General features: G+C 42.3%; 1 protein-coding gene across 11 annotated transcripts in view; it reads left to right on the top strand.

Annotated features, from left to right (window-relative positions):
* The window catches only part of KLHL3 (kelch like family member 3), a 382,736-nt gene that overhangs the window by 250,277 nt on the left and 116,836 nt on the right, over positions 1-15,623 (top strand). For all 11 annotated transcript variants that reach the window (XM_077138539.1, XM_077138537.1, XM_077138538.1 and 8 more), the window contains one exon: positions 7,374-7,495. In XM_077138539.1, coding sequence (XP_076994654.1) covers positions 7,374-7,495 — 122 coding nt within the window. The remainder of the gene's footprint in view (positions 1-7,373; positions 7,496-15,623) is intronic.

Genomic DNA, 15,623 nt, shown 5'->3' with positions numbered 1-15,623 from the left:
GAGAAGATCTGAGATGGACAGTGTTCTAATTTGAAAGCTGCTGGAATGCAGTATAGCAGAAATGGAACAGTTTTTATGAAGGGGAATAAAGTTACAAGTTTATAGTTCTAAGGAAGTAAAAGTGTCCAAATTAAGGCACCAACAAGAGGTTACCTTCACTCAAGAAAGGCCGATGGGTCAGGAACTTCCTCTGTCAGCTGGGTAGTCATGTGACTGGCATCTGCTCGTCTTCTGCTCCTAGGCTCCATTGCTTTCAGCCTCTGTTTCTGTGAGGGTTCCTCACTTTGCTTCTCCAGGGCTGGCTTTCATCTCTTGGCTTCCCTTAACTCTATCCAAGTTCTGACTTGCTCAGCATCTCATGGTGACATCTTCTGGGCTCCAAGCATCTCCAAACATCTGTGTCTCTGTTCTCCAGGTGTTGGCGTCTGAATTAGCTCTCTCTCTCTCTGCCGGCTTTGTTGTTTCTGAATCTCTCCAAAATCTTTCCTCTTTTAAAGGATTCCAGGAAACTAATCGAGACCCACCTGGAATGGGTGGAATCACATCTTCATCTAATCAAAAGATCACACCCACAATTGAGTATATCACATTTCCGTGGAGATAATCTAGTCAAAAGCTTCTACATACAGTATTGAATCAGGACTAAAAGAAGCAGCTGTTCCCACAAAATTGGATCAGGATTAAAAACATGGCTTTTCTGGGGTATGTAATATTTTCAAACTGGCATAGATAGTGAACCTGATTGTCCTCCACTTCTTTTGGCATAGTGTGACGAGAGAGACCTGAAAGGCCAGCAGTGCTGTGGACTGCCCATCTTCTCTTATGGCTATAGAATACGTGAGATACCTGTTTTGTTATTTTTATCCACAGCCAGTTCCTCCATCCCAAGGGAAGCAATTTCTCCAAAAGATCCTAGTCTCTTTTTATCATGTCCTTTACTTTGGTTCTGTGTACTATAGTAATTGTACTCTGTATGGGTCCCTGACCTATATATCATCCAAATACTTTAAAAATAGCCCTCATTTTATGGTGTTATAGAAACTCAGGTCTAAAAAATATGTGAGTTAAGGGTCTTATGCCCACTGTCATGGCTAAGACACTTTAGAGCTTCCATCCCAGATATGATGGGATGTGAGTGGGCCCACTCTTTAGTTTTATTTTACTATCAATGGTGACTGATTAGATTTTTGTTTGATAAAGAGTTATTGTCCAAGTTTTATTAGATTTAGGCTGATATTCACCTGGTGTCTTTGAACACATGGATAGCAATAGGATAGGGAGGAGAAGTCAGGAATATGCTGGGGGTAAGAGGCAAAGGGCTTAAAATTTGAATGGACACTGCTGATCCATAAAGCACAAAAGTGAAGGATGTCTTGCTTGCTTACCTCCCAAGCACACACTCATCCCATAGGATCTTTGTTTCACCCTGACTGCATGCCAGTGCCTGCCAGGCTCTGGCTCATGTCTTTGTTCTGGTGCTTATATGATGTATTGATGCCTTTGAAGAACTTTTCATAACATGCAGCTCAGCAAGACCTAATCTGAGGCAGTGGGGCAGAGAGGTGGTGATGGTGGGGCACGAGGGAACTGAATTCTTTCTTTGAACAAAATGGGCCTTTAAGAGGCTGTGGAGAAGGAGGAGGAGTAGATAAGGTCTAGTTTCTGGAAATTTTGCCTCTGAAGAGCCAGGGATTGGGCAAAATAGCTCAGTAAAATGATCTGGAAGTATCTGAGGCTGCCTGGGGCCTTGCCTTCCAAGTGGCTTTCTTCCAGACTCAATTTCCTTTGGGCTGAAGCGGTGGTGACCTAGGGTTTCTCATTCCTGTCTCTAACATATCACATCAAAGTCAGATCCTTTTCTGGCTTAAGAGACCCAGATTTTGGGGTGAGGGGTGCAGTAGTAATGTCTAATATGTTGTTCCGATGTGAAAGTGGTGATTTTTTTTCAAGAAGAAGTGGTTTGGATTGTAGTAGTGCCTAGGAAGAGAGATTGCTACTTAGCCACCCACCAGCCCCCTTTACCAAGGAGTTTTGACCAAGCTAGTTTGGGGAAGACTTCTCTGGGCTTACTTAGCTCAGCCTTGAAACTCAAATAGGATCTTACCATTGATGAAAAAAATAGTTTATGAAGGTGCATAGAAGAGGTTTGGATTTGGTAATGTGGAGGCCACTTTGCTAATGTTAAACACAAGCATGGTAATGCTACAGCTTGTATTGGGAGATAGTGTGCTATTATGGAAAGGGCTTTGGACCAGGGTTCCAGTCCTGACTCCAGCACTTAATAGGTGTATGGAGCATTCATTTAATCTCTCTGATCCTCAGTTTTCTTATCTGTGTGGCTGGAATAATAATAATAATAATAGTAACTAGGAAACAAATACAGGCAATTCGCTTAAGGCACCCAGTAGAAAATAGGTGCTTAATGAAGTTCACTCTCATTTGTAGAACACTTCATAGTTCCCAAACTCTGTAGATGTGAGGGGTGACTGTGACACCTGCCTACCTGAGGGTGGTTAGAGCTGATTTGAGACATCTGTGTTGAGATACAGACATGTACTTCCTGACTGGGTTCTCCATGTGCCTCTGGCTGATCAGAAAGACCTTTCCAGGTAGAGGAGGGGTGAAATTCCAGGGAGGGTAGATGATGGGGTGTTATCCATCACTGCAGCTCTGCTGGTTCTGCTGTCACAACTCTCATCCTCCCAGTGTCTCCTTCGATTCTCATACAGCTCTGGAATAAAGGCAGGGCCGGCAATGTCATTCTTTTACAGCCTTCTGCAGTCAAGTAGCCCAGATCACTCATCTGCTGGATTCAAGGAATGGCAGGGCATTTCTTTCTCTCATGTGAGGCTAATGTGTGACTCTAGCCAATTTAGTTGGCAAACCAGACATTAGGACTTAGACTGAGACAAAGATCAGAGGGAAGAAAGTTTAATAATCATCTTAACCCACACGAACGATTGTTGTGCAAAGGATGAGGATCCTCTGTTTTCTTTCTACCCAGAACATTAGACTAAATTGTAACAGTAAGGATTCAAGTTTGGAGTGAAAAATAATTCTATAACAAGGGTCCTTGACCTCACCCTTTTCTTCCCTTTAAGGACATAAAACTTGGTAGGGGTGATCTGTGGTGTAGCTATGGTTCTTCAGAGAGACCGACTAACTAATCTACTATTCCTTTCTCATTCTTGAATGACAGGGTTAGGTTAATACTAATGACTTGGAAGATGAGCCAGAAATTTCTTGGACTTTCTAAGTCTTCTGAAATAGGGAAAGATTTCCCCTTTTACTCCTCAAGTCCTGGTTCCTCCTATAAAGAGCTCAGTTGTACACATAGAGTGCTTGCTAGCATCTGTACTATAATCTGGACACTTGTACCTAATTGGGGTATCGGATTGCTTGCTGTCCTAGGCTCTGTATGGTTATCAGAGACTCCTAGGTACAAGGACCTAAGGTGAGTCTAAGGATTCAAAGAAGTTCAAGATACAGTCCCTTAGTCTAGGCTATCGTCATGTCTCAACTGATTTACTGCAGCAGTCTTCTAATTGATCACCTAACCTCCTATTTTGTACCCTTAACCCCTACCCATTCTCTGTAGTATAGCCACAGTGATCTTTCCAAAGAATAAATACGATGCATCCCTCACCTGCTTAAAATCTTTCAGGGGCTCCCCTTTGCTTGTTGAGCTCCAGCCAGACTAAACTTCCTATAGTTCCCAGAACAGGTCAAGGTATTTTTTACCTCCAGATCTTTACATGTTCTCTCTGCCTGGAATGCATTTCCCTCATCCTCCTCTTTGGAATAACTATAACTCCTTCTACATATCTCAGTTTAGATCAGTGGTTCTTAACCATTTTGGATCAGTCTGATGAATGCAATATACTCTCTTATCAGAAAAGCAAATATGTGCTCTTGTGTGCTCAGGTTTTTCTATACAGCTTCAGGGTACAAGTATCTCTGGCTTAAAAAGCTTTCTATTTCATGCTAACACTTTCTAATACTTAACACACTATGTGTAATTGTCGGTTTACTTGCCTCTCCATTAGATTGAGCTCTATGAGGGCAGGCTCATGACTTGTTCACCATTCTCTACATCTAGCACAGTCTGTGACACAAGGAGACATGTTTGATACACGCTTTTTGAATGAATGAATGAATGAGTGAATATCTGTCCTTGAATGGATCATATTCTGCTTGGAAGAACAGAACATGCATGTTTATAGATGATCAAGCAGAAGATGTATGGGGCTAAAAAGATGTACAACCAACAGACATTCTCTGAAAACTCAGAGCTAGAGGTGGCTGGGCTGGGTCTCTTGGGAAAAAACAGCAGAGAAACCCCATTGGGTTGGCCTTGAAGATGAAAGGACAAACAGGGCTCATGTTCTGTTTTCTAGAAATATTTTATCAAAGTGTTATAGGTGAGTGAAGGGGCAAGAATGACCAAGCATCTGCTGCTTTCTTTTTCCTCCTTCCCCCCAGGAAGATCATGAAATTTTGAGATGTCAAGAGAAAGTCTCCCTTCTTCCTTTCTTCCCTCCCTCCAACAAATAGTTTTAAATATTTATTATAAGCTGAGTACTTTGGGTGTTAATAAATAAGCTTGACAAGATCCCAGTGCTCTTAGTCTTGTTTGTGAGGTATTACATATAAGTTTTTCTTAGAATTTAGTTAGGGTCAGATTAAAGTTACAGAGGGCTTTAGTAGAAATGACCAGGTTTAGAATTAGGCCAAGGTTTAATCCCATTCCTACCTCTTACTGGCTATGTGCAGATATCTCTGAGAATTCCAGTTTTCTAATTTGTAAGATGAAAGTCATATTATCTATCTCCTGGGCTTGTTATGAGGAAGAAATGAAATAGCCTGTGTAAACCCTTAGTAGAGGCACTGGCACACAGTAGCAACTATGTTTCTCCCATTTTCAGGGACTGTTTAAAAATGAAGCCTTTGGTATAGTAATTTCTGCTGTTTCATAAGGATATAAGATTGGATTCTATTAATCTGCATGATTAGATTATATAGGTCTCTAATTTCCTATAAGGCAGTTTTCTGAGAAGATAATTATTGCCTTTTAGACCTTAATTTCTCTTTCACAACCTCTTTTTTTTGCTTATTGAAGTTTTGTGTACTTATGGAGCAAATTAGAAATTTCAGAGTTGTGTAAAGAAGAAGGAAAGAAATAGATGAATGTCCTATCATTTTGAAAACTGTATTTTAACCTTTTCTGGGTCATAGACCCCTTTGAGAATCTGATAAAAGCAATTGGTCAGCCCTGCTACCCCTAGAAAAAAGTGAATTTTTGCACGCACATGCAAACATTTGCACACAATTTCAGGAGTCTCCATTCTTGCTCTCCAAAGTTACAAAATTCTAACCTGGTTCTCCTAAGCACAAGTTCTACAGAGAGAAGACAATTAGTCCAGACTCTGTTTCATTTTTCTTGTTTAGTCTTGTTTTTTTAAGGCCCAAGTTCTTAGACTATGAATTGGTTATTTTTAAATTATCTTTTGCAATATAATTACTAACTGGACCCTCATTAGTGATCTCCATATTAACATCTTGTAGAAATAAGTTTAACTTCTGATTTCCTTGTGTATGCATGTTTTTATTTGAGTGTCTTGGACTGAATTCAGGAGAGCCTGTCTGATGGGTGGGGGAGGACTCCACCATCTTTTCCTGTTTCCTCTTGGCCTCTTTATCCTCCCCCTGGACTCTTTGCACTGATGGCCTCAGACCTTTTCCTACTAGCAGCCAAAGAGAAGTGAGAACAGAATGGAGTGTCTGGTCCACCTGATCTAGTACTAGAAAGAGCAGGCGGGGTTTGGAATGTCTTTTTTTTCCCTTTCCTTCCTGTTTCAGGGTCATTCAGATCTACAGCTGTGTCAGGATGGGAGCTGTGGATTGGTGGAGGAATCCTGTGCAGTCTGTGCAGCTTGGAGGTGGGCGTCTGCAGCCCACACACTGTGCTGCACTTTGTTTTCTTGGCTCTGGCACACAAATTCCACAGAGAGAAAACAACCACCCCGGCTCTGTTTTCACACTCACATAAAAGCTTCTGAATTCCTTGTCTCTTGAAGTCAGGTTGGCCTTTATTTGAGTCTGCTAAGACACATGTCTTGCCTCTTTTCTCCTTCTGAAATTAGCTTCCTTGTTGTATGAGCCTGAACCTAGATAAATTTGTGTATTGTCTATAGAATGTAGGCCAACGTAAAGGGCCTCAAACTTGGAAATGATGTGCTGCTGCTACCCTAGTTCACAGGCCCAAACCCTTGCTTCCTTGGACTATTATCAGGGTCTCCCTTATGGTTTCCCTGCCCCTGACCCAGCTTCTACCCTGCATCCACAATTCCACTCAACACCCCCCATCTGTTGATGTCACTCTTCTGTTTAAAACCTTTCAGTGGTACTTCATTACTTTTAGAATAGAATCCAAACTCATTCACATGGCTTACAGAGTCTGCAAATCTTGGCTGCTATCTACCTCTCCAGCTTCCTTCCTCTCACTCTCACCCCATGCTCCAGCCTTACCAGCCTCTCATCATTCCCCCAGTTCTTCCTTTTGGCAGCCTCCTCCTTTACACTTATGCTTCCTACATCCAGATCGTCTTTCCTCACCCTTACTGCCTGTCGAACACTTTTTCTTCCCCTAGTACAAGTTCAAATGTGAACTCTAACTAGGATGCCTTCCTAGATTCCCACATGGTGTTTGCCACTCCCTTTTCTGCATTTTTGGGGTTTATGGGCTCTAGAGTCAGACATTCTAGGTTTCAATCCCTACCTGGCCCTTCCTAGATGTGTGACAGTCAGAAAAATGAATTACCTGCCTTCTGTACCTCAGTTTCCTCTTCTTTAAAATGGGGGTACTATTAATACACTTTGTAGGTTGTTGTAAGGATTAAAAGAAGCAACACTTCGAAGTGCTCAGCTCAGTGCTTGGCCATAGCACTCACTAAATGTTACGTATTAGCATTGTTGTTATTGCAATGCTTTGTGTATACCTCCACTAAGCTCATATCATCTATGTTTATAAATGTTTTCATATATCTTCCCTTCTAGACCATGTACTTCTTCAGGACAGTAGTATGCCTTGTTCACTTTACCTGCTCCTATATGTCGAAGTTCACAACACATGTTTTTAGAAGAGTTACTGCATGCAAATTTGCCTTCAAAAGGGAAATAGGCAGCAGACTTAAACTGGAGTTTAAGTGACCTGGATGTCAGCTGATTTGTCTTTCTCAGTGCTGAGTCCCTTCCACCACCTCCCAGAGCACAGACTGTGCTTTTATGTTGTCAAGAAGGAGCAGAAGACCATGTGAAAGTTAATTATACTCCAGCCATCAAGTTCATTGTTTTGTTTTTGGTTTGAACTATAGGTGACATGTCTGAGAGTAAAGCCAAGAAGATCGAAATCAAGGACATGGATGGGCACACACTGAGTAAGCTGATTGACTACATCTATACTGCTGAAATTGAGGTGACTGAAGAGAATGTCCAGGTAAACCCAGCCCCTGCTAATAGCTCAGCGTTCTTCCCATTTACTACCTACTGTTTTATATGTATTATTTCACTTAACACTCATAGTCACTCTGTGTGGTAACTGAGGAGGAACCTAAAATTGCAGAGAGGTTAGGTGACTTGACCTGGGTCATATGGCCAGTGGGCAGGCGAATTGGCCTCAAGCTGATGACGGCCTGACTCTGACACCTATGCTCTTAACCACTAGTATATAATACTTCTGAATGAGCTCACATCACAAGAACAGAAAATTTTAAACTTATGTCTGTTCAAAATCATGGTGAAATAAAGAATGAAAAGCCTACATGACCCAGTTTCTCTCCAGATTGTCCTCTCAGAGATTTTTCTGTATTGAACTGTGATGCTCTTACAGTTTTTTTCCTGTCACATGCCTCTGAGCACTTGTGGTGCCAAACACTAGGACTGAGTCTTGGCAGGACTATGAGGTGGTTGAGATTTATTGAGTAAATTTATTGATTTAGTGATTTAATGGGTGGTTCGCAAAAGTATCTTTCTTTAAAATATCTACAATAGATGGAAGAAGATTTAATAGATTACCATGAAAAGAAAAAAAGTAGATCTATTCTCTGTTTCTTTCCTCCTTTCACTACCCCCCGTCTCCCACTGCCCTATATCCTCAGACAACTGGAGTCTTAAAAGAGAAGCCAGTAAGGATATTGCTTCACCCAAAGGTGCATGTCTTCAGTGGCCTCATGCCCCAATAGGGGTGATGCTAGTGGGTGTGGCCTTTTCTCTCAAACCCTAAAATTCACCAGGCTGAAACACAGATACAGGATACACTATTTCTTGTCCTTAAGGATCTTACTATTTATTTAGAGTGATGAAAATTACATGTGGTGTTTATTTTATTTTTTAAAAACATAATACCACTTTACTTAGTTACTGTGAGACAGATACTTCTCTAGTGTCCAAAATACGTATTTCCCTTATCTGGAATACCACACTACACCCTTTTCCAGGATAGAGGCAATGGGGAAGCTGAGTTTGATAATCATCCATTTACCCGATTCAGCTCGTGTTTGAATGCCTTTTATGTGCCAGTGTTGGGCATTGTGGTTTTAACAGTAAGCAGTAGTGATTCCATTGCCTGCCCTCATGGAGCTTTCAGTTGAGTGGTGAAGAAAGATGTTCATCAAATACATACACAAGTAATGTCTATGTACAACTTGTGATAAATTCTTTGAAGGAAAGTGTTTCAGTTTGCAAGATGCTGGGATGTGATATACCAGAACAACTTTAAAAAAAGGGAATTTATTAAGTTGCAAGTTTACATGTTCTAAGGCTGTGAAAATATCTGAACTAAAGCAAGTCTATAGAAATTTCCAGTCTAAGGCATCCAGGGAAAGATACCTTGGTTCAAGAAGGCTGATGATGTCCAGAGTTTCTCTCTCAACTGGAAAGGCTCATGGCAAACATGGCAACATCTGCTAGCTTTCTCTTCAGGCTTCTTGTTTCATGTAGCTCCCCTTGGGGCATTTTTCTTCTTCATCTCCAAAGGTCTCTGGCTGCATGGGCTCTGTAGTTCTTGTGGCTCTCTTGTGGCACTGAAAAGCTTTTTCCAAAATGCTTCCTCTTTTAAAGAATTTCAGTAAACTAATCAAGACCCACCTGGAATGGGTGGCATCACATCTCCCTCTAATCAAAGGTTAATGCCCACAATTGGGTGAGCCACTTCTCTGTGGAGATAATCTAATCAAGCTTTCCAACCTACAGTGCTGAATGGGGATAAAAAAGAGATGGCTGCCTCAATAGATGGATCAGGATTAAAACATGGCTTATCTAGGGCATATAATCCTTTCAAACTGGCACAGAAAGGAACATGGTACAAATAGACATTATCATGAGGCTTCAGTTTGGATGAAGAAGGGATTGTGGGAAGGGCTATTTCAGGAGATGAGATTTAAATTGAGTCCTGCAGGATGAGTGTGAAGAAGCTTGGTGTGGAGGGGCTACTCATAAGGGGTCAGAGCATAGGCAAGTAGAGAGGGTGAGGAGCACTGCATTTGAGCCTGTAGAGCATACCCCAGGGTACAGCCTGCCTTAGTCTCTGGCCCCTGAGACATTCACTTGGATTGTATAATTTCTACAGTCATTTGATCTAATTCTCCTCTCTCTGCCTTGTTCATTGAGGTATATTTTGTATGCAGTGAAAAGCACAGCTTTTCCACTTTTGTTGCTGGTCTTTTCCATATAGAATGAAGTAGGCAATGCAATGATTACTTACTAAACTTGCAACTTAATAAATTCCCTTTTTTTAAAGTTGTTCTGGTATATCACATCCCAGCATCTTGCAAACTGAAACACTTTCCTTCAAAGGTCTAAGAGTAGAATTTTGGGGCAGTAACAGTAAGTTAAAGAATTATAGTAAAAGTTGAGTATAAGAGTGAGGGGAAGTTATAGAATTATATGATTAGAATTGGGTGGAGCTTGTCAATGTGGTAAACTCTGAGCCTGTTTTTTTTTTCATTCTTATTGACAAATCTTTACACATATACAATCCAAACATGGTATATAATCAGTGGCTCAGAGTATCATCACATAGTTGTATATTCATCATCATGATCATTTTTTAGAATATTTGCATCACTCCAGGAAAATAAATGAAAAGAAAAAACTGATAAATCCCATGCCCCTTATCCCTCCTTCTTACTGACTGCTACTATTTCCATCTACCCAATTTATTTTACCCTTTATCTCCCCTATTATTTATTTATTTTTTTACCCATACTTTTTTTACTCGTCTGTCCTTACCCTGGATAAAAGGGGCATCAGACAAAAGGTTTTCACAATCACACAGTCACATTGTAAAAGTTATATCTTTATACAATCGTCTTCAAGAATCAAGGCTACTGAAACACAGCTCAACAGTTTCAGGTACTTCCCTCCAGCCACTCCAATACACCATGATGTCTATATAATGCATAAGAATAACTTATTCTTATATATGCAACTCTGTTTGAAATCGCTCAGACACTGAAACTTTATTTTGTCTCATTTCTCTCTTCCCGCTTTGGTCAAGAAGGCTTTCTCAACCCCTTGATGCCTGGTCCTGAACCTGGTTTTAAAGGAGAAATTATTTTGGCTTCTTCTCCCTTTTCATCATGTTTTTATTCAATAACTTCCCCCGTGCCAAGTACAAAGTGTTTACAAACTTGGATAATTAGAAGATGTCTCACTCTGAATCTTTATTGCCAGGCTGACTATTTATCTTTGTGACTTTGTTCTAACCCAGTGGTTGGTCTCTCTAAATTTGTTTACTACATCCAGTTATCTTAAGGCAGCTATCAGCAGCTAGTCTAATCAGAAGACTGGAGAGAATGGCTTCATCATTTATTTTATAACCATGTTTTTTTGAGTGGGGGAGGGAAAAGTGACGATATAAAGAGACAGAGGACGTGCAGAAGCAGGAATCAAAGAAGAACAGAGACCTGGGTCTCCTGGGTTCAAGCTTCAGCATTACATTAATTCACAGAATGTTCTTATTTTAAGTCTTTCCCACTGCAAGTTTTCAGTTTTCGCATCTGCCAAGTGAGGGCCTGACATTCAGTAACCTCCCAGATTCTCCCAGACTATTTATTATGCCACCCTCTGCCTTACTTTCTCTACAACAGCCTTCCCCACATCTCCACTGACACCTTGTCTCAAGGATCAGTTTTGTCATCTGTAAAATAGAAATCAAAATAGTACTAATTTATTGGGTGGTCATGAGTTAGGCTGCCTGCATTTAAATCCTGACTCTCCCATTTCCTACTTGCATGACCCTGAGCAAGTTACATAACTTCTTTGTGCCTAGTGTCATCACCAGTAATATCAGCATAATAATAGGGGTTAACCTTATAGGGTTGTTGCGAGGCTTAAACAAATTAATGCAGGTAAAGCACTTAGAACAGTGCCTGGCTCATGAATATTGGCTCTTGAATGAATTCACTCAATGAATATTGGCTCATTACTGAAACTAGGTAGGTGGCAATAGAATAATTTATGTATGGAAGTCTTCAGGACTCTGCCTGGGTGCTGATTGGGAATTAGGGGGACAAACCAGGTGGGAGATGGGTGTCATGGTAAGGGGTGGGGGTGCAGAGATTAACTCCATCTGGCCTGGAAATGTCCAGTAATTCTGAGCTGGGGTTGGTGGTGGTTTGGGATACTCTTGCCCAGGATGTGCCTAGAATGCTTGGTGATGACAGGGGCCCGGGCCAGGTTCCAGTTGCTGCTCTGCAGAGGGAGCCCTTTATGGGATGCATTAAATAGCCAGGTGGAGAGTAGGAGCATAGTCTAGAAAGCATAGAGCTATGAGGCTATCTCTGTCCTTTCTCCTTCCTGGAGGTAAACTATGTCCGGGGTCTCATTGCTTTACTCCTCTCTTCGCTAATTCATTCATTCATTTAATACTCATTTTCTGAGCTCCTACCCTGTGTCAGCAGACAGTATGGGCACAGACAGCATTGAGACAGGCTGTTCCCCCAAAAAGCACATGGTCTGATGGTGGAGACAGATGGCTGAGTGAATGGAGACCCTATAGTGTCAGGGTAAAAGTGCCCAAGAAGCAGGGAATGGTCATCACTGCCCTGATGAGGATGGCCACAGCTTCAGCTGGATCTTGAAGGAAGACTGGGAGGTCAGGCCTGCTTCCAGTGCTACAGTCTATGTCCCCATTGGTCTGTGAGCCCCTTGGGGGCCTGCTGTTAATCCTCTATGCATGTGCAGAGTTGGGGTAGGGGTGGTATGTCCAGGAGCCCTCTGGGAAGCACAGTCCGGGACCTGGGAATTGTGCATTGTTGGAATCAGTATGATATAGAACTATTCCTTTTCCTTTTTCTTCTTCACTTTCAACTGTGGTTGGGTTAGGGGTGACCTGAGAGGAAAATGACACAGAAAAAGGTTGAGAGTTTAGATCGGAATGTGGGTCCTTCTTGCTACTCTGTGTCTGTTGAGGTCAGGGCTCCCAAGTTGTCTTCAAGCACAATATTGATTGAGGACTTGGTTCACTGAGGAGATGAGCATGGAGGCACTGGGACCCTATTGGAAGTCTTAAAAGGAAGGGCCAGAGATTTTGGGCTTGGTTAAAGTTTAGAGCTACACCCTAAACTTTTTCCCAGCCCCACGCACCTTGGAGAGACCATGAGCTGCTGTTCCATGATGGCGGTAACAACCACCATAACCACCACACATTAATACTCACTATAAGCCAAGCATGTGTCAATCACTTAGTATTTCATTTAACTCTCTTAATCAACCAGTGGAACATACTAATATGATTCCTCTTCTACGGTTAAAGAAACTAATGCCCAGAGGGGTCAAATAACCTGCCCCAGGTCACACAGGTAGCAAGTGGTAGAGTTGGAATTTGAACACAGCTTTTTCTCATGTACTGTGCTCTGTGACTTAACTCTGGTTTCTCATTGAATAAATGATTGGAATTTTGACTTTAACTTATAATGATAAATAATAATAAAAATTAGTGCTAACTGAGCCCTCCCCACTTACGAAGCACTGCTTTAAATGCATCATCTCATTTGATTCTCACAAAAAGTCTTTAAGGAGGTACCCTAATTTTCCTCATTAGTAAATGAAATTGCATTGGTAAATGTGAAGAGACAGAGGCATGGAGAGGTTAAGCAATTTATCCTCAGTCATATGTCTTGGTAAGTGACTTTGAACTCAGAGTTCACAGTACAGTTCTGCCAGCTCTTCTATTTATCCACACACCTCTTCCTTTCATTGTTTCTTCCTCTCTCTCTTTATTTAGCACTGTCTCTGTGTCCTGCTGCCTGGCTGCAGTGGAGGGCCCCAAGCAGCCCCAGCATGGGCCCTGTGGCTGGTGCCCTTCCCTGTCCAGGCCCTGCCTCCCTGAAATTCCAGCAGTAGGTGCTTTTTGAGGCAGGGCATTTCCTCTTGTTTTTGCTAAAGGAAACAAATTCTGGGACGGGATATCCTCTGCTGTGTTTTCATGCTATCCGAGGGAGGGGAAAAAACAAAACTGGGCCTGTGCATGAAAAATGGAGGGGAAACCATTTGCACGTTGGAGGGAAACTGGTAAACTCTGCTGAGAGTCATCCCACAGCCTGTTTTCCAGGAACCACAAAGCTTAGGTGGAGAGGCAGGCTAAATGCCTTTTGATTTTGGGCAATCTTCCATCCCGGCTAGAAGGCTGTGGTTCCAACTGACTACTCCTTCCCCTGTCTCAGAGACCCCTCCAGGGCCAAGCAGTACTGACCTAGGGCTTCTACCAGGGCAGTCTTGCTTGAAAGCTGAGGACCCAAGCATGGCCTTCTGCTGGTAATCTTGTTACTGCTCCACTTGTTACTGCTCTCCTTTCACACAAGATTAGAGGAGAGAAAATCCTTTCAAGGCCCTTGTTGATGTGGGGAGAGGGAAATGAAGACAGTCACACCCATGATGTTTTGCTCTTTTCTCTTGAGCCTCTGGAGATTTACTTTTGCTCTCGTGTTAGGGTCCAGAACCCCATTGAATTGGACACGGATTTTTCCCTAAAACCCAGAATTTGAGCAATGATATATCTTCCAGTATCCAACTCTTTCTCCTCAGCATTCTGACTTCCTATACTTTTCTTCACACTTTCCTGTATGAAGCAGGGAGTGGGAAGAAAAGACCTTTGAGTCATAGCTAATTGCAGTGTGAGATCAAAGAGAAGGAAGGAGCATTTATAAAAACCAGAAGCGCTATTCATTTTAGGAAGTCCTTTCCGGGAAGCTTTTAGGACAGAGTGGACCCAAACAGGATGGGGAGTGTGGAGAGGGGGAAAGCCTTATAATTTTTGCCTATTAAGTGGTTTTGTGAACAGTAGAGAAGTTGAAAGCTATGTGGTAGCTTTAACCAGGGAGGTTTTAAAAATTGAAAGTATAACCTAAGGACTGTATGCAGGAAACATTTATTATTTCATTTCTCTGGTTGGTTGACATGAGCTTGAGAATTCAAGTACCAAATTTTGCTGCTGTCTTTTTGGTGAGGAAGAGGAAAGGGGGAGGGGGTGTTTGTGTCTGGCATGGCCTCCTCTTAGCAGGCTGCAGGCAGATTGGACTCGTAGAATTCTTCTGAGGGGCTAAAGGCCTGTAGCCTTACCCCTGCCTCTTCTCATACCTGGCTCTTTTGGGACTTAGCACAACTCTGGGTGGGGTATGTCTTGTTTGGGCAATATTTGATGATTTCCTCACTCTGCATCCTTCCCTTGGTTTCTTTGGGGAGAGGGGTAACTGGTCCCTAGTTTGAAAAACCTTCCCATTTGCCTGGGACTGAGGGTTTCCCAGGATGCAAGATTTTCAGTGCTAAAACTGGGCAAGTCCTAGTCCAGAATGGCTGGTCAACCTGCAGGTTGTATTTAGTGCTGGTCAGGGGGATGTCAGGGTGCTCATTTGGAAGCTGGGAACATAGCTTTCCATTCCTGATGTGTAGTCAGCGAGAATAGTTAATGGGTCCTCCCTTAACTAGCAGGTGGAGACTAATCTATTCCTGCAATCTGCTCGTCCAGGCTGAGCAAGCTCACAGATTAATTGAGTTTTCTTGTTTATGATTGCCTAGTGGGAATGGATTCAGGTGGTTAGATTTGGGGCCTGGCTTTGTTCTCTTATGGTCAATGTCTCAGGAAAGAGTGATTTTGTCTTTTTCTTTCTCAGTGGTTCAGAAAATACCATGGACATGATGCTAATTTACTATTCTGCTGGGAGCATAGGAGAGAGGAAGAAAGGGTGGAGGAAGGGAAGAGGAACAGGTTTTCTAGAGCTCAGTTGTGAAGAAGTATAAGCTTGTAGGGTGGGGCTTCCCTTGTTGAGAATAAGCGCTTAGCTTGGGAGTATGAACACAGATAGTGGAGGCTCCAGATGACAAATAGGCAGGGATAATGGAGGGTGACCACGTGTCCTAGTTTTAGCACTCAAAGTCCCACATTCTGAGAAACCACTCAGCCCTAGGCCAGCTGCAGTGTTGGTTACCCTGGTAGTGGGACAAGACCCAAGAATGGGCACTGGGGCAGAGTGTTTGAACCTGAGCTCAGAGAAGTGACCAGAGGCAGAGCTGAGGGCTCAGGGCTGTTTTGGGAGAAGTTCAGGGTCCAGAATTTAAATCACTTT

The sequence above is a fragment of the Tamandua tetradactyla genome, chromosome 20, assembly GCF_023851605.1.
Source record: "Tamandua tetradactyla isolate mTamTet1 chromosome 20, mTamTet1.pri, whole genome shotgun sequence".
NCBI lineage: Eukaryota > Metazoa > Chordata > Mammalia > Pilosa > Myrmecophagidae > Tamandua > Tamandua tetradactyla.
This window is presented reverse-complemented; position numbering and strand designations above follow the sequence as displayed.